Source organism: Megascapheus bottae, chromosome 5 (assembly GCF_031878675.1).
Source record: "Megascapheus bottae isolate mThoBot1 chromosome 5, mThoBot2.hap1, whole genome shotgun sequence".
In the NCBI taxonomy this organism is placed as follows: domain Eukaryota; kingdom Metazoa; phylum Chordata; class Mammalia; order Rodentia; family Geomyidae; genus Megascapheus; species Megascapheus bottae.
In genome coordinates, this window is record NC_143513.1 from 14,534,438 (window position 1) to 14,553,158 (window position 18,721).

Here is an 18,721-nt window from a genome sequence, read left to right on the forward strand (position 1 = left end):
TTATGACTAACACTGCTATAATTACTTTAATAATAAGAATTAGCAAGCAGCATTTGCTAGAATGGTCTTGAGCCCTATAAGTATGGTGGCAGTTCCACCTTTTCCCAGTGGGAAGAGCAAAAAATATGGTATCATGGTAGTATTCTTACCGGCTTAGAAAACTGGGAACTCAGTCATTACCATACACACATTAAATAAGTTTGAAAATAGTTTCCTACAGTTCTCTCTTAAATGGATCTTCAAGGAGACATACTATTTCACGAATACAGAGGAGACACACAGGTGATGTTATCCAGTCCAGTCATTCCCAACTAATAACACTGATGACTTTAACAGCACTCGAGAGAATTCACAGCAATACTGAATGCGGTTTCACAGCATGCAAGTACAGGAAGTCTAGGATTCAACCCTCATAGGACAAATCAAAACCTCTGGCCCACGGAGAACTGAATCATTCTATACTTTTCCAAAGTCACCTACATAAACTTGTCACCAACAGCATTCAAGCCCAAGCATGCTGTGATCAAGACACATTGCAGTAATCTCATCATTGTTCTACACTTTTGGGAAGAGCGCAATTCAAACTTTCTAGAAAACTGCAAAAGTCATCTATTTGTAGGTGACTACAGTTTATCCTAAGGGACAAACACTAAGGTTTAGTAAAATTTAAATGTTAAAGAAACAATATAGATATCTGATTTTCATTTCCAGCAAAACTTGCTGATTATGTTTTCCCATATATTTTGGGTTTTTTTAAAGAAACTTTCTAGTACAATAGGAAATCTCTTTACTTGCTTTAATGCAAACTTTGTGCTAAGTCTAGAGTATATAAAAATCAAGTCAGATCCCAACAATTTATTTTGGGCAGAGCTGCTTTATAAAATTCTAAATCTGAATTTGTGCCATAGCCTCAGAGCTGCCTAGCCCCAATTTCCACCTTAGCTTCAGATTCACTCATAAGCAATTTCTACTCTCTGTGCCACTGTGTCCACATAGAAAATGCTGTTCCTCAGAGCTAGGTGCTGCACAGTTTTCCAAATCTTTACTTCTTTCTTTCATCCTTAAGGAGATCAACCCAGGCTCCAATATGTTTTCTCAAACATACCTGATAAAAGCTCTTAAACTTCAGGTTAGGCGCTAGAAGGGAAAAGAAACAAGGATCTCTGAACTCTCACCCAGAGGAGAATATAACGTTACTTAACTCGGGCCATTTGAACTCTTATTAAGAATCCTTATTTAGCTAGGCATGGTGGCTCATACCTGTAATCCTAGCTACTCAGGAGGCTGAGAAATGAAGATCGAGGTTCAAAGCCAGCCCATGCACTGAAAACTGTGAGACTCTTATGTCTAATTAACCACTGGAAATCCCGAAGTGGCCCCTTGGCACATGGGGTAGGGTGGTAGCCTTGAGCTGAAGAGCTCAGGGACAGCATCCAGGCCCAGAGGTCAAGCCCCACAACAGAACAAAAAAAAAATCTTATTTAATATATATACAATTTTACAAATTTACCATATTATAGACAAATATTTTGTTAACAGAAGAGATACTTGTTAATTTGCAGTCCTACTACATGTAGCTTGATCCCTAACTCCAAACTCAGCATCCTTACCATATCAGTTTCAGAAGAATATAAAGAAATTTGGGCGTGGAGTGTGGCCTAGAATAGAGTGCTCACTTACTATTCATGAAGCCCTGGGTTCTATTCCTTAGTACCACAAACACATAAAAACTGGGAGTAGTTCAAGTGGCAGAGCACTAGCCTTGTCCAAGGACAGTACTCAGGCCATGAGTTCAAGGCCCAGTACTGGATATATATATATACATATACATATTATATATTATTTTGTATATATTATAATAGTATATTTATATACTATTATAACATAATAGAATAAATATAAATATATTGGTATAATATATTATATATTATATATATAAATATATATAAAATTTCACAGTACAAAGGAACATGCAGGGAAAGAAACAGCCAGGAGTAGTTTCAAAAAGTAAATAACCAAATCACATGTTTAAATCTCCTAGGGCTAACAAAGATATATAATTTAATTTGCTTCATATTTAATGTATTTTATAGGTCAAATTTTATAAACTGATTAATTTGCATACCGTTGACAAGCTTACAAAAAGCTTTGTTTACCTAAGTGGAATCTGTTACTCAAAATGGAGAAAAACATGTATACAATCTGCGTTTAGTTAAGGAAAATGTATTTAAGAAAATTAGAAAAAAATATCCTCTGAATCTATTCTATTTTTATGTTCCACTAAAATCCCATCATATCTCAAAACAAAGCCTTATTCTTTGAAAGAATGAATAATGACAAGGTATGCCTTAGGAGAATCATTTCTTTACAAAGACTTAGACACATGTCCCTCATAATTCATCTTAGCAAGTTCTTATAGCCCACAAAAGAACCTTTCCATTAACCATTTAGCCAAAAGCAAAGACCTCTTAAAACACAGGACAACACAGTCAATTCTCTTTATTCAACACTTCCCTGAGAATGATTTCATAATTCCTCATCTTTGTGTTAAAAATGAATTCCTTCATGACCACAGCTGGAAAAAGTTCTAAAGGCATCCTAAACCAGTATTTATTTAGGTTTTACTATTGATTTAGGCAGGAAATACCTGAGACTTACTCTATTTGCAGAAAACAAATGAAAGAATGTGTAGAACTTGTATAAGTAATTCTTTTTCTTCTGGAGCAGGACACCAACAGTGAATGGGAACACTTTAATATATTTTTAGAAAAAAATCATGAATTTAATACTAAAATAAGGAAAAATAGAAGTATTAACCAAGGTACAATGAAGAGCATTGAGACTACAGTGGAAAAGTCTTTGGGACCTGCTGGCCAGTTAGTGGCTCTTCCTGGACACAATATCCACTTAATATAATCTCAAGACCCAATATACAGATTGTGTAAAGTAAACCCAATGTGGAGATAATGAGATCCAAGGGAGCTGTCATTTGTTGGTGTTAGGACTCTTGAAATCCCATTTTCTTACTATAGTAATAAAAGAGCAAACAGGGTAGAATGATATGGAAAAAGCAGTTAAGTAGAAGGTGACAATAACCCCTGTCTAAGATCTGGTAAGAAGTTTAAGACACAGATTTTATCACTTAAATTCATTAAAGGCTCAAGGCTCTGTCAAGCTAAAATGACAACCCATTTGTATTTAAAAGAAGCAAAACTATATTTTTCCAGTTGTCATTTGTTCCTTATTAGTAAGGAATATTCAATACATATATGTGAGCCTATATATATATTAACCTTTTTTCCATTATTTAACATATCCACAAGAACATAAAAGTAAAAATGTATACGATCTGCAGCACATTGGATTGATTCTGCTCCTGGTGCTGATGCCACCAGCTGTGGAACCTTCTGGAAGCAATTTCCATTTCCTTGACAGTTTCCTTATATGTGAAAATATGAACTATCACTGAATAGTTTTGTCTAGATTTTTCCCCCTTTTATTGGAGGGCAAAGGGATTTTGACACGATCATGTGCAATAATACTTTAAAAAGTATATTCTGATCTAGACCCATCTCAAAAAACAAGCAGGTCTTAGTGGCTCACTTCTGCGTGCTCAGCTCTAGCCTGGGCCAAAAAAAATATGTGTGTGTGTGTGTGTGTGTGTGTGTGTGTGTGTGTGTGTGTGTGTGTGTGTGAAAAAATAAAAGCAAAAAAAATAGTGTTTGGGGCATGGCTTAAGTGATAGAGCTTAGCTTGTTCCATCATAAGCACCATCCATAAGATGATGTATAAAAACTGTACATGTGTATTTGGTGGTGAGAAACAAGGAAAGAAGGCAATGTAAAATCCTAACATGACAGAGCACCAAACTTCAATGCTTTACTTCCACAACTATTGCCATCAGAAAGTCTACATAAAGGGTCTGGGAGGGTGGCCTAGTGGTAAAATGCTTGCCTAGAAAGCTCTGGGTTTGATTCCTTGGTACCGCATACACAGAAAAAGCCAGAAGTGCTGCTGTGGTCCAAGTGGTAGAGCACTGGCCTTGAGAAAGCCCAAGAACTGTGCCCAGACCTTGAGTTCAAGCCCCAGACTGGCAAAGAAAAAAAGAAATTCTACATAAAATAATATGCTTTTCACACATCTAATATGCTGAATTAGAGCATTGTTCCACTGGAAATATGCCACAGAAAATTGGAATATATATTACTAAGGCTTGGGAATAAGAATGGAGTAGCAGAAGTAAACTTGAGTCATGTCTTCCAGGCAGAAAGTAAAAGAGCTAACCTATTTAATCATTGCAGGCTTCCTCAAGGCCTCGCACAGTGCTGTAAACTGCACTTGGCAACCATTACAGTTAGGCATTCAACAGTTTACAGTTGTTTCATTAGCCTCTACTAATGAGTCATAAGGTGCAAGAAAGTTAAGCTTTAAATGAAGTAACATCATGGAAAACCAATATTCTTTTCCTTGTCCTCTTCCCTGTACACCATAACCCCCTACAAGATCATACAGGAGAAAGTGAAGTGAAAGATTTCTAAGAAAAGGGGGAGAGAGGAACAGAATGTCAAACATAGGCCTTCACACCTGCCTGCATCCTACAAAGCCTCCCCAAAATGACTCCTCTTTAAAATGTATTAATAGAAATATAATAGTTTCAAGGGAGAACGCCAATCATGTAGTTGCTTAGAAAGACAAAAACCAAAGTTCAGCAAAATAGAACACCAGGAAGCTAGAACTTAAAAGGGGAAAGGGATAGCCAAATGAAGAGGAAAAGGGGTAGAATGCAATCAGGAATCCAATGTATAGCCTACAAAATTAAGAAGAGTGAAGGAAAGGGTGGATAGGGAAAAGATGAGTGAGAATGTTGAATGATATAGTGCATTCATTCTGTTTCCCTCATTTGTAATAATTAGTACAAAACTTGGACTTTCTTAGCAGAGGATTACAATAGGGCAAAACCTAGATACATAAGGCCATATAGGATGAGGCTAAATGAAAGGACCTCCAAGGTATAGAAACAAGAGCCATATAATGTGTGACTGTCGTTCTTAATGTACTATGTTATTTCTCATGTCTTTTGTTGTTCCTTAGTTGTTGCTCCAATATCTTACCTTGTTATCTGGTATATTGTATATACATTTACTTATTTATTTGAAATAGGATAGGGAAGGGGGGAAAACAAGATGAGGGGAGAGGGTGGGAGGAGGGAAATGGGGACAAAAACATGAGAAGGGGTATCAATGTTTGTGAAGTAATGTACTTTCTATCTGGTGAATATAACTGTAACCTTTTTACTAATTATAAGGAAAAAGATATGGTGCATTCATAAACTGCTTTGGTATATGGCCATTCCTTTGTACAACTACTTAAAGATAATAATAAAAAATAATAATAAAGTTCATTAACAGTCTCTGAGAGAAAAAAATCAATCACATGTAGACCTTGAGTTTCTGTAACCTGCATTTTTACAGCTCATTTTTAGCACAGAACCAAATACAATTGGCCAATGAATGAATTGTACCTTCCCAGTTGCTAATGTGTCTTGCATTGTTCACACATGAAAATTGTGCAAATTATTATCTTTATTCTATGTTAATTATCTTACCTATCAATAACTGAATTCCCCACTTCAGAAACTGGGAAATTGCTAGCATTTTTGACAATTTTTGGAGCCCTTTCCCAGAGCAAAATACCACATACGGCAAGTTCTGTTTCTTAGCAAGTTTCACCAGCATGGCTTCTGTGCCCATTCCTCCTTGATTTTTTTAATCTGATACTCACCTGCGTTACACAGATAATCTCTAATCAAATAAAATTCTGTACTAAATAATAGTATACTCTTATTAATGTACAGAAAAAAATCTCTAAAAATTTTATACTCCAGTCTTCTGGGAATTCTCTTTGATTCATTCTATGTAGGCTATCCATGGAAAAGAATTCAGGAACATATTTTCTACTATTAGATTTCCTTCTTATGACATTATGGTAATAGGCTTTTTAAAAAGCTCTTCATATTATCTAAACAAATTTACCAATTTTAATGAGGATAAAGAAATTAAATGGTTGGTAGGATAAATTTCTTTCTAAACATGTCAGTTCAACCAAAAGACTGCACTAATGAAGCCAAATGCTTGCAGACATCATAGTAAGGCACTGAGCATAAGAGGCCACAGGGAAACATTCCTGATTATGACTTTGAATTGATATTCACAGTTGGAAAAATTTTGTCAAATAGAAATAGGGAGTTATAAGGAAGGATATGCCAGGTGGAAAGAAGAAAACGAGCATTCTCTCACTTACTGAGATCACTACCACAGGATACAAAATGGAAAGGTTGCTCTCTTCAAGCATATTCAGGAGTTTCCAGGTTTCCTGAAAAATCAGACATCATAATCTGAAAAATTAAGAAAATAGGAGGAAGCAAAGAAGCTTTTACATGACCCAAAAGTTAACACAAAGGAAAAAATATTTGGCATAATATTCAAAATGCTTATCAAGATTAAGGCTTTATCAAAAATTAAGCAACTTGAAAGTATATTTATACGTACATGTATTAACATTTTCGGATGATTTGCTAGATCATATTTACAGTTTGTCATCTACACCTAGAAAACAGACAATTGACGATTTTCATGAAGAAACACCATTGTTTCCCATTATGGGATAGAGACTTAGAAAACATAACTTTCCTATTCTAAGAGATAAAGTATACAATTTCCAAATACAAGCTATATGACATAACTCATCTGCTATGAAAATAAATACAAATCAACAATAATCAATTATCTTTATCATTATATTCACACATATTCTCAAGTGCTTGGAACCATTTGCATTTTCTACTTACATTCATACAAACAAAATTGTAGCATTCTGCTAATCTGCTCTGCTGAATATCTCTGCCAGCCTGACATAGTTCTCCAGATTCAATTTTAACATCCTTGGAGGAAAGACACAGGAACAAATTTATACATTAGACAGAAAGACTAAAGATGAACATAAAACAACTTTGTTACAAATGAGCATATAATTGATGTAACTCAGATATATTCAACCTAGGATCCCATATAAAAATAAGCCCTGGTTCAAATTTATCAGGCTACAAGTGAAAGACATTTCAGTCAGGCCACAAATAATGCATATTACCTTAGCAAACTGCTTCAGATAGGAAAAATGTAGATGACATAGAAAATACTCAGTGGGCCAGGAGTTTGGCCTAGTGGTAGAGTGCTTGCCTAGCATGCACAAAGACCCAGGTTCAATTCCTCTGTACCATATACATAGAAAAAAGCTAGAAATGGTGGTGAGGCTCAAGTGGTAGAGCTCTAGCCTTGAGAAAGCTCAAGGACAGTGCTCAGACAATGAGCTCAAGCCCATGGCTGATAAAAAAATATAAAAAGAAAAGACTCGGTAACTAGCAAATAGTCTGGCTTATACAAAAAATGTATTGTAGAGCATATTAAAGTTCTAAAATAGAAAGTCTAGTATTCAGAGATGTTTGGATTAGGAAAGGATGTTGCACATTATTGTTACAAAGATAGAATTCATTATACCTGGAATGACTTAAAGCAGGAAAACAATAAGAGACTATGACAATTTCAGTGAGAAATGAAATAACAATAATAACAAAGACAAAGGACACAGAGTTTATTAAAAGAGATAATCTCAGTGTAGATTTAGAAGGAACAGCCTCCGTGCCCTACAATTGAAATGAATCACACACACACACACACACACACACACACACACAGAGTATTACTCAGCAATACAAAGAAATGGTACGTGCTAGACCACTAGCCATGAACCATGAGAGAAAAAAAAAAAAAACCACCTGAGCAAGAATATAAGGCCTTGAATTCAAGCCTCAACAGGAAGGGGTTTCAATTCAATATGTCAGTTTATCAGGCCAATGCATCTTGGTCAATGCTACCCCTTTCTTCATTCTCCCTTGCCTCTCCAAATTCCATCTGTCCCTCGATTTTTCTAGTTATATTTTCATATAAGTACATAGAGTATTATGACTGAATTCTCCCACTAGTTCTGTCTTCAATCTTCTAGTTCCCCAGAGAGTGAGAGTTGGGAGTCTACTTTTAGATCTCCCAGATGTATTTGGAACTTTCTCAAAAAGTAGATGATTATAGCTATACAGGTTCATTTCTATGTCTTTAAATCTATCCCACTGGTCTTTGAGTCTGGTTTTGTGCCAGTAGCATGCTGGGTTTTTTTGTTGTTGGTGGTGGTGGTGGTGGTTTTGGGGGGTTTTTTGTAAATCTATTGGAAATGTTTTGTTATATAATGAGTGTGGCATAATTTAAAATCTGGTATCTTGATAACTCTAGCATTGCTTTTTTTTATTCCTCAGACTTGCTTTGGCTAATCAAGCCCGTCTTTTTGCTTCCACATGAGTTTTAGTATTGATTTTTCTATTTCTGTGAAGAATAGCACTGGGATTGTAATGGTTATTGCACTGAATTTATATGTTATTTTTGGCAGGGTGGTTATTTCACAATATTAATTGTGCCCATCAATGAGCACTGGAAAATACAAATATTCTTAAACTATTTTCTTTCATTGCCACAAATACTGAGCTCATGTTGTTTTTGACAGTTTTAACTAATATTGGCTGTAGCATACATTTGTTTGCTTGCTAAAACTTTGTTTCTTAAACTTGTCTATTAGCAGTTAATAAAACATATTTTTAATTTTTTACCTTTAAGTAGTTGTATAAAGGAGATGCCCTATAACAAAGCAACTTATGAATATAATAAATCTTCATCCATGTCAGCCTTCCATCATTTCCATCCATCAATCCCTTTCCTGCATACCACTTCCCTCACTCCTTTTAATTCTGTAGAGACACACTGGACTTTTTTTTAATTTTTTATTGTAATTAATAGAAGGGTTACATTATATTCACCAGATAGAAGGTACATTTCTTAACAATCATTGCTACCCCACATTGGATTCTTGACTGAATTCTCACCCTCTTCTCCACTTCATTTGTCCATCCCCTCTCCCCTGACCCAAATCTCACCCTATTTTGCATACAGCTTCCTGGTATAAAACATATTCTTCTGACCAGCTACACAGTGTTAGTTATAACCTAATGACAATTAATACATGTTTGTACAACTGTTTGATAAATTGGAAATGCTAATGTAGATGTCATCAGCAAATGTTCAGATATGTTTTTTAAAATATTAGTATTTTTCTCCTTGGAAAAATACAAGAACAAAGTTAAAATTCTTCTTTTCTTCAAACTAAGCCTCTTAATAATTATTTCCAGTTAAGTAAATTTCTCTCATTTAGTCATACTGGCTTCCTACTCACCAAAAAATAATAATAATAATTGAAATCTTGCATGCTTGAATACAGAAACATAGACTTCACCTAAATATAGCAAAGGAGTCTTTGGCACCTTTAATGAACAAAGGCCACATCACACAGCTCCAATAGGCTGTTTATAAAAAGGCTCTATGGCATCATCTTATGCTGTCGCTCCTATGTTTCCACACTCAAGCACACCAAATGGAACAATCTGCTAACTAGCAGAACTGCTTGTTCTGTAAATATTTTGGTTCATAGAACATTAAAACAATATTTAAAACAATTTTCCAACATGTTCAGTAAAATTAAAGAGTGCTAATATTTAAATATTTTCCTTACAGTACAACAAACAAAAACCCAGGAAAGATTTACCATTATGTAAATACAAACATCTGTATAGTCAAGCATTTTGATGGTGAGTGTTTGGGAAAAAATCAAGAGTTAGGGCTTAATTAAATTTGAAAGACTTTGATTCAAGTCACATGAATCAGAGGTTGAAAAATGTATGAGACGCCAAACCTCTTTCTAACAGAACATGCTGACTAACTCATCTCTGAATCTAAATCTACCAATTTCTCACCTCCTTCCTATTCAAACAGCAGCCTCAACGTGCATATAAATAAGGGGCTTGTAAAGAGATGCATATTCCTTCTACTTCTTTGACATTCTAACAATTACAAGTCCTTTTACCTTCTTTTGGTCAATTTAGCACTCAGCCTGTATTATATTCTTTATTTGAAGCAGCTTCTAAAAGTTCTCATTATAAGGATGGATTCTGGAGCTCAGCCTGCTGGGTTTAAATCTGTCTCTGGAATATGCATGCTATGTGACCGTTGTACTGAAGTCTTATGGCACATTTTGCTAATTTTAGCAAAATGAACTGTTTCATAGAAATCAGGTAAAGTAATATGTGAGTTGAGGATTAATATTCCCCACCTTTCCTGGCTACATATTGTATCCCCAGAAAGTTTCTAACACACACACACACACAGAGTTTGAAATCAATGGATCTTGGGAGGATTTAGGTGATAAACAGGTCCGATTACCAGTCTGTTATGTTATACAAACTCTAGCCCTCAATGATGAAAGCTGATTTGATGGATTACACTGGTAACTATCTACTTCATTAACTGGAACCATAAAATCTAGACCCCAGGCAACTGGTAAGACTATACTCCTCAGGTCAGGTAGTCAGAAGAAAAAAAAATATATTTTATCAAAGATCTACCACGATCTGTTAGTTGGGCACAGTGGCTCATGCCTGTAACCCTAGCTACTCAGGAGGCTAAGATCTGAGGATCAAGCCAACCTGGGCACAAAAGGACCTAAGACTCTTATCTCCAATTAACCTCTAGAAAATGGGAAGTGGGGCTTGGCTCAAGGATAGGGCAGTAGCCCTCATGTAAAGAGCTCAGGGATAGTGCCCAGGCCAAGTTCAAGCCCCATGGCCCACAAAAAAAAAAAACCAAAAAAACAAAAAAACTACCACTACCTGTAACAACACTAGCTGGTTCCCAGTCCCTCACCACACCAGGTAGAACTCCCTTATTATATATTGTAAAAGCTACATAGCACAAAGATTGAAATATAACATGATGCTTGAACATTCTTTTGCAATGTTCCATAAATCAGTAGCACTGTATCTGTTCTGTTCCAAGGATCTTACCAACAATTACTATCTTAGTAAGCCTAAAGTTTAGTTAGTATGTTTTCAGGTCCTTCAAATGGCTTGTTTGAATATGCATAAAATGCTAATCACTATCCTTGTATATTGGGGTATATAAATGCTATTATTATTCTTCCACATTCAGTATATATTTCACATGTTATCTCCATCTGGCCCTCAATTTTATTACCTAAACTACATTGAATATTTATCATTTACTAGAAGCTGTGCTAAATAATTTGCACACAGCACACTTATTCACAGGCATCTGTGCATCATTGTCTTCATGTTCCAGATAAAGAAGCTGTGGCAAAGAAGTTGAAATTCCCTAACATGACACAGCCACTTGGGACTAGTCACTGATACTGATTTGTTTGAACCTCTTAGTCCATACATCTAAAATACATTGTGCATCATTATATCTCTGAGTATTATTACTTTGTCATGGAAGTAATGAGACCAGTTCTCAGAGGAGGAAGATACTATACTAAAATCAACTCAGGAGAAACGCTTACTGTAGAAGAGGTCACCTGAATGTTAACTGCAGGTTCAAACTATCTGTTAACTGGGAAGAAACTTCTTTAAAAGTATCCTTTAGGGGGCCAGGAGTTTGGGCTAGTGGTAGAGTGCTTTCCTAACATTCAGGAAGACCCAGGTTCTATTCCTCAGTACCATATACCTAGGGGGGAAAAAAGTGCTGGAAATGGTATTGTGACTCAAGTGGCAGAGCTCCAGCCTTGAGAAAGCCAAGGACAGGGCTCAGGAGCTGAATTCATGCCCTGCGACTGGCAAAAAACAAACAAAAAAAAAAAACTTTTTTTTAAGTGTCTTTTAATTAAAATCTTCAGACTTGATCTTGAAGAAGAGTCAGGTGCTTTCGAACCATTTCGCTGAATATATACTGACAATATTTTAATATTGAAGTAATTGCAATAATACTGTCTTATGAGCAGTTGAGTGTGAATCTGAAAGTACAAAAACTACAAAAAAACAACAGAGAGAAATAAAACATAAAAACTCTAAATCCTAACATATCTGAGCACATATCATAAGAATTCAAAGTTCCTCGACATGGCCCCATTTGTAAGGAAATGGAAAGACTTAGAAAAAATCATAACAAGTGAAGTAAGCCAGACTCAAAGGAACATAGGCTCAATGGTTTACCTCGTTTGTCATAATCAGTAGAAACCCTGGGCTCTCCTAGCAGAGATTTACAATAGAACAAAACCTAGATACATAAGGCCACATAGTATGACACTAAATGAAAGGACCTCCAGGATATAGAAACAAAAGCCATGCAATGAGTGATTGTTGTCCTTAACGTACTATTTAATCTCTCATCTTTTTTGCTGTCCCTTTGTTATCTCATATGGTTACAGTATTTTACCTTGTTACCTGTTATATTGTATAAACGTTTGCTTGGTTATTTGAAATAGGATAGGGAAGGGGGGAAAACAAGATGAGGGGTGGGAGTGCAGGGAGGGAAATGGGGACCAAGACATGAGAAAGGGTATCAATGTTTGTGAAGTAATGCACCTTCTATCTGGTAAATATAATGTAACCCTTCTATTAATTACAATAAAAAATATATGGGAAAAAAGAATTCAAAGTTCCTATCTTAGTATACATATTATAAATCCAAAGCTAGATATCATCCAAACAAAATGTAAAGCTAGCAAATACAAACCTGATCATCTTACATTTTTGCTGAGTTTTTACTACAGAATTTTCTACTAAAATATGGCCAGTAGACAGTGTTATGAGTAAATAGGAAACTACAGTCACTAACTCATAAATCATGTTTGGCAAGCACAATTTGTATATTTTTCATAGTGGAGAGAACAAAGAGTGGTAGGTTCTAAAGTATATACAGTAACATGATCTGTTTATATTTAATAATAATGCACAAAGGACGGGCAGGATAAAAATTCACAAGATGACACACATTAATCCTATCTGTCCTAAATAAAAACACAAAGTCATAAAGAATATAGTTTCCTAGCCAGGGTCATATTCAAGTTCTATTTTTTAACTGATAAATATTTATTAAGACCTAGATTAAATTATTGAATAAATGTCAATAAATGAGGAATTTCTGCCATCACTAACCTTATATTCAACTGTGAAAATAAAGTATAGGCCTATGTTTACCAAACTTAATTGTAGGCCAGAATCCCAGAAATCTTTTCAAAAATAAAAATTTAGGGTTAGATCATTTGAAACCACATTAATCTGAAAGGACTACCTCATTTTGAGTTGATTCATTCACTGAAGTATGAATGAATCTAATCATTCAGAAACAACTTTACCTTTGAAAATACAACTACAGTTTTCTGCACCATCTAAAATTAATTACCTATGTCATTCCTACATGTATTAGTATGACAAAAGTAAATGACTCAAAGATTTTTTTGGTTGTTTTCAGTCTGTTTGCTTTTTTTGTCTTTGTTTTGGAGGAACTGGCTCATAACAGAATTTCTGTGTATCTTGGGTAAACCTGGAACTCAAACTCACCTTTCCTCAGCCTCCCCAGAGCTAGGGTGACAGATTTATGCTACTACACAAATTAAAGATGGAATGACTTTCAACAGATTTTCAGTCAAATACTTGCCAAATTTACAACATAACTTAACTTCATATGTATATGTATAATGTTTAATTTTTTTCCTAAGAAATACGATATACAGCCTAGCTGGAAATTAAAGTCACATTAAAGAAAACATAAATATGTGTAAAATATGTACCACAAATAAATGATATTCTAGCAAGATATAATGTACTCAAACATAATGAAAATTAACCTAAATGCTGCCATTATATTCCTGCAAACATGATATAGTACACAGCTATTTTTATTAGTATATTTTCCTCCTAGTGTTAAAACTTGTTGTATTTATATTAAAATTTTCCATGTTACATTAATTTGCACTGTATGATATATATGAATTACCTACTGAGTAGCAATTTTTTAGCCTAAAGGCTCAAAATATTTTAGAAACATTAAGGATGGATTGCATTTTCAACAGCAAAAATACAATCCTATGAATTATTTTGAGTATATAAATGTGTGCATCCAGATATTTGTATAAGACTTTTCTAGACAATGAAAAAAGAAGATTCAAATATCAGTATAGAATCTTTGAACCTATTCCAACAAATCTTAAAAATGTTTCTGATTGCTTCTTCTTACTCTTTTCCTGGTAGAATGAGGCTCATCTCTAATTCCATCTCTGTTGCTGACTCTACTTCATCTAATCTCTGCAGCATCTGCAATCTGCCCTTCCCTTCCATTTCCTACAGTGCTGAACACAGACCTTTATCCTGGTTAGGAAATCAATTAGAACATCTTGGGTATACTTAGTGTTTGTGTTTTAGACTTTTCTCAACTATTCGCATGATTGATGGATGCCCAGCAGCTACCTCTTTATCTATAGAAATGTCTCTGGCTGGTGTCCAAGAAGAAAGACATTCCAGAAGCTTTCTTGCACATTGGCCTATCATCAATAACCACAGTTATTTATCTGACTCCCACCAAAGATTCAGCACAGTGTGAGAGACCCATGATAAGTGCTGGTGAAAGAGTTATGCATAATAAAAACAAGTAGGATATGGGGAATTGGACCACTGTTAATATTTTCAGAAATACAGAAACATAAAAGTGAGGACAAATTCATGGAACAAATTAAAGCACCCAGAGCCTTCAAGGAAGCAAAGAAGACTTACAATCGATGATAATGCTGAGTTTAAAAAAATGGAAGTAAAATAAGATACAATATTAAGGCATGTGCAAGACAACATATTGGACCGTGATCCCAATGTCCTTAATTGAGAAAGAAAGTCTTGGTATGGAATGAAGATTGTCTTCAATCATTAGTCAATCAATGGGGACTCTGACTCAAATGTATGAATAGTCACTACACATACGTTCAATGCAAGATAGAAAGCATTAAGAAATACACAATTGATGGGCAACTTTGTAGCTTGGAAATGCATTTTTAGATGACAAAATACCATGAGTAATTTATTCTGATCACAATATCAATGGAGTATATTTAGTTCAGTTTACCCAGAACCACCAAAACTCTGGAACCACTAGTTAGCTAAAGACACCAGAACACTAGAACACACTATTTTTGGCATTGTAAAATAAAATTATACTGCATGTTAATGGCCAAAGTGAAGATGTCTCCTAACTCAATTGTAAAAGGAAGTATTAATAAATCTAAAATATTTCTAACCTATAATCAGAGTCCAAAAAATGAAGTTACCATGAATAAAAATCTAAAGCTATGTCTTAACTTAAAATAGCATGTTTTAGCATACATATAATTTTACTAAACTCAACTAGAGATGCTAGTATGATATAGGACTGTAATCCTAGCACTCAGAAGAAAAAGGCAAGTGAAGTATGAGTTAGATACCAATCTGGGCTACAAGATCTCTAAGGAAAAGAAAAATCTCTTGTCAAGAAAAGAAACAACTGTTGTTAAAAGCTATTAACTATAACCTACACGGCAAATAGTATTGTTTCTTCCAGTGTCAGCCTTGATCCCAGGGTCTTGTGAATACTATCCAAGAACTCCACCACTGAGCCACATCCCAAGGCCAAAAGAAAAAAAAAGCTTAACTTTTTTTAAATGTGTTTCCCTCCTAGAGATATTTATTCTGTGTATTAAAAATCAATCTCTTCAATTAGAAGAAAAGACCCAGCTTCACTAATGGATACCAAAAAATACACAGTCATTCTGGTTTGGGTTTATTTTATTTTATTTTTTATTCTTGGGGCAATGTATAGAGGGGTTACAGTTACATTTGCCAGGTAGTAGGTGCATTACTTTTCACACATTGATACCCCTTCTCATGATTTTTGTCTCCATATCCCTCCCCCAGCCCTGTTTTTCTTTTTAATTCATGAAAATGTCTACAACTCGTGAACAATGACATCATTTCTAAAGTGATGAATTCTACAAACTAACAACATGAATCTTCTAGAAAAAGCAATAACTTGACGGGTTCTAGTGTCTCATAAATATACTCACCAAAAAGCTAAATGTATGTTAAATATATGGGAAAATTTAAGTAACAGTAATCTATCTCCTTTATTAACAGTCACATCATGCCACATCTATGGCTAGCACTGGTTATTATGAATTGATTTTGTCAAATATGGTGTGCACCCAATTTATCCCATCTTAAGCACCAATAGTGCAATAAGTTTAAACTTCCAGCAAATCCTGACTAAGCCAATGAGATGGTCTTAAGCCAGTTCCTAGTCTCATATGCATGTATTCCTTAACGTAAATTGTCTCTGTTCAGAAGACTAACAGAAGAAATAGCCTTACTATTTTATTAACTACACTTAGCAATAAAAATGAAACTCTCCATCTTTAGACTAAAATATATCATCTATTTCAAAATCAACATAAAATAACTATGTTGACTGGGTCTGAAGATGCTGATAAAGCTTAACTTTCTTTCAGTTCTGCTTTTCCTCTGACTGCATTTACTACTCTAGATGTTTTGTTTGACTAATATACACGGGATTTATTGAGATCAATAACAAAAGACCCACATCCGAACACTGGACACAACCTGGAGGGCATGAGGAAAAATAAACTAGGGCTCTTAGAGCAGCGCCAACAAACCACAGCATGCTCTACACGGGCAAAACAAATGATTTCCAGTTATGCCCTGCTTGTCATTGGTGGTTACACAAAACAACAATTAAATTATATGCTCTGAAAAACAGGAAGGAGGGGATCAGCAAAGTACACAAAAGCTTCTACTACCCCCTGCTTGTTCAAGGTATGCAGAGCAGTATTCTTTAGAAACTTCATTTCTTTTATTGTAGGAATTAAAATTGGCTTGAACAGTTTCATGTGATTGTGGGAGTGATGTGATGTATAAAAACATTCAACCTGCATGTCTTCTTCGAGAGAAAGAAAATGTCAGCCCCATAACTTTTTGTAAAAGTGAACTGAATCCTGTCCTTTGCAGCCAAAGTCCTTTAACACTTTATTTTGTTCTTGAGACAACATATAAACTGGTAATACATGCAGTAACTCAGTTAACTCACATGAGACTATAAAGCTACCTTTGAGTCTGTCCCCATCTCTACCCTTGTCTCCCATTGCCCCATCTCCACTCTAACCACAGTTCCCTTGAATGAAGCTCTTTACATGTCTTTCACGCATTGCTCCTTCTAGCTTGCTCTTCAGATAGATTAACATTTGATTGCCCTTCTAGGTTGAGAGAACTCATCTATTGTCTCTATACCCAATAAGTCATTCTCCTGGGAACAGGCTGCTTTGTCTTATATTTGTGACAGTTTTTAATAAAACAGCCATCTGGATGCATATATATCGTTCTATCTCCAATTCAATGTAAAATTCCTTGAGATAGGAACCACAATTGCTTAGCTTAATTCTATATATCCAATAATTGAATTATGATAGTCATTGTGTGTGTGCGCGCGCGTGCACACGCACATGTGCACAACACACAACATACAAACAGTGCTGGGGCTTGAACTCAAGGTCTTGTGTTCCTGTTTGCCTTTTTTTTCTTTTTAATAAAGGCTGGTATTGTACTATTTATATTACATTTCCATTCATGGCCTTTTGCTAATTAATTGGAGATAAGTCTCTTGAATTTACCTACTAGGGCTGGTTTTGAAATGTGATCCAGCAGAATAGGAGTTGATGAACTGGTAAATAAACTAATAGATTAAAAGGGCCTAATAGGAGATTGATGACATTTTCTATACATTCTTTATTTGTTTCAGTAGCGCCAATCAGTATTCAATACTGGTTGCTAAGAGTAGGGAAAAAGCGGAAAAGGCCCCTTCTATCATTGTCTATCCTCTCTGAAGAGTTTTTATTTCTAACACAGGAAGGTTCATTGAAACACTTAAAGATTCATAAAGAACAACCTAACAATTCTGGTCAGAGTGATAATGAAGTGCTATATTAAGTAATAGTGAAATGTACATGTATATAGAGTGATCGTGGTAGGAGAGATATCTCTTAACCAACTCACTCCATAATTTACTGTTTTTAGCACCCTTTTCTGAGAATTTGGTGCTTTCCATTACCATACTCCTAAGATAATTTGGATAACCTGAAAGTTATGTTGTAAAAAGTTTAGCCCAGGTAATTACTGAAAGTATACTCAAATCTCCTCCTTTGGATTCAATGGGAAACATTTTTTCTTTACACATCAATCCTCCCATTTTGTGTTGAGCTGCACCACACCCACTGATCTGCCTCACAGATCTCAATAGTGCTGACTTCATCCTTTTTATAAGTTCTTCTCAAACTCAAGCTCTGGAGGATAAATATGTTAGAATATATGGTGGAATTTTGTGTTTGGTTTAAATTGTGGGCTAGATAACAATTGCCATAAAATAAATTTGCCATTATAAGGAAAAAATAAAACACGTAAAACTAGATAACTGTTTCCCTTTCAGACCTTAACTACAGTGCCAAATGCACTGCTCTTAGACTAATAATCAGTAAAAATCATATCACACCAACTAACATCTATATTCATTAATTATGTGATTCTTGGTAGGTCAAATCCCATTCTCTATTTCTCTATTTCTAAAAAGGAAGGAAGAGAAATTGTAGAATGATTTCAAAGACAAAGTACATAACATTGTTCCTGACAAAAAGATTTGTGACTGCTAAGAAGAGAAAAGAGCATGTTAAGATTTTGGCTTTTTGTTTT

At 35.0% G+C, this 18,721-nt stretch overlaps 1 protein-coding gene across 5 annotated transcripts in view; it reads right to left on the bottom strand.

The window, feature by feature from the left end:
• The window catches only part of Crppa (CDP-L-ribitol pyrophosphorylase A), a 196,928-nt gene that overhangs the window by 103,324 nt on the left and 74,883 nt on the right, over positions 1 to 18,721 (bottom strand). For all 5 annotated transcript variants that reach the window (XM_090332284.1, XM_090332282.1, XM_090332286.1 and 2 more), the window contains 2 exons: positions 6,848 to 6,940; positions 6,301 to 6,372 (listed from right to left, as the gene is read on the bottom strand). In XM_090332284.1, coding sequence (XP_090188410.1) covers positions 6,301 to 6,372; positions 6,848 to 6,940 — 165 coding nt within the window. The remainder of the gene's footprint in view (positions 1 to 6,300; positions 6,373 to 6,847; positions 6,941 to 18,721) is intronic.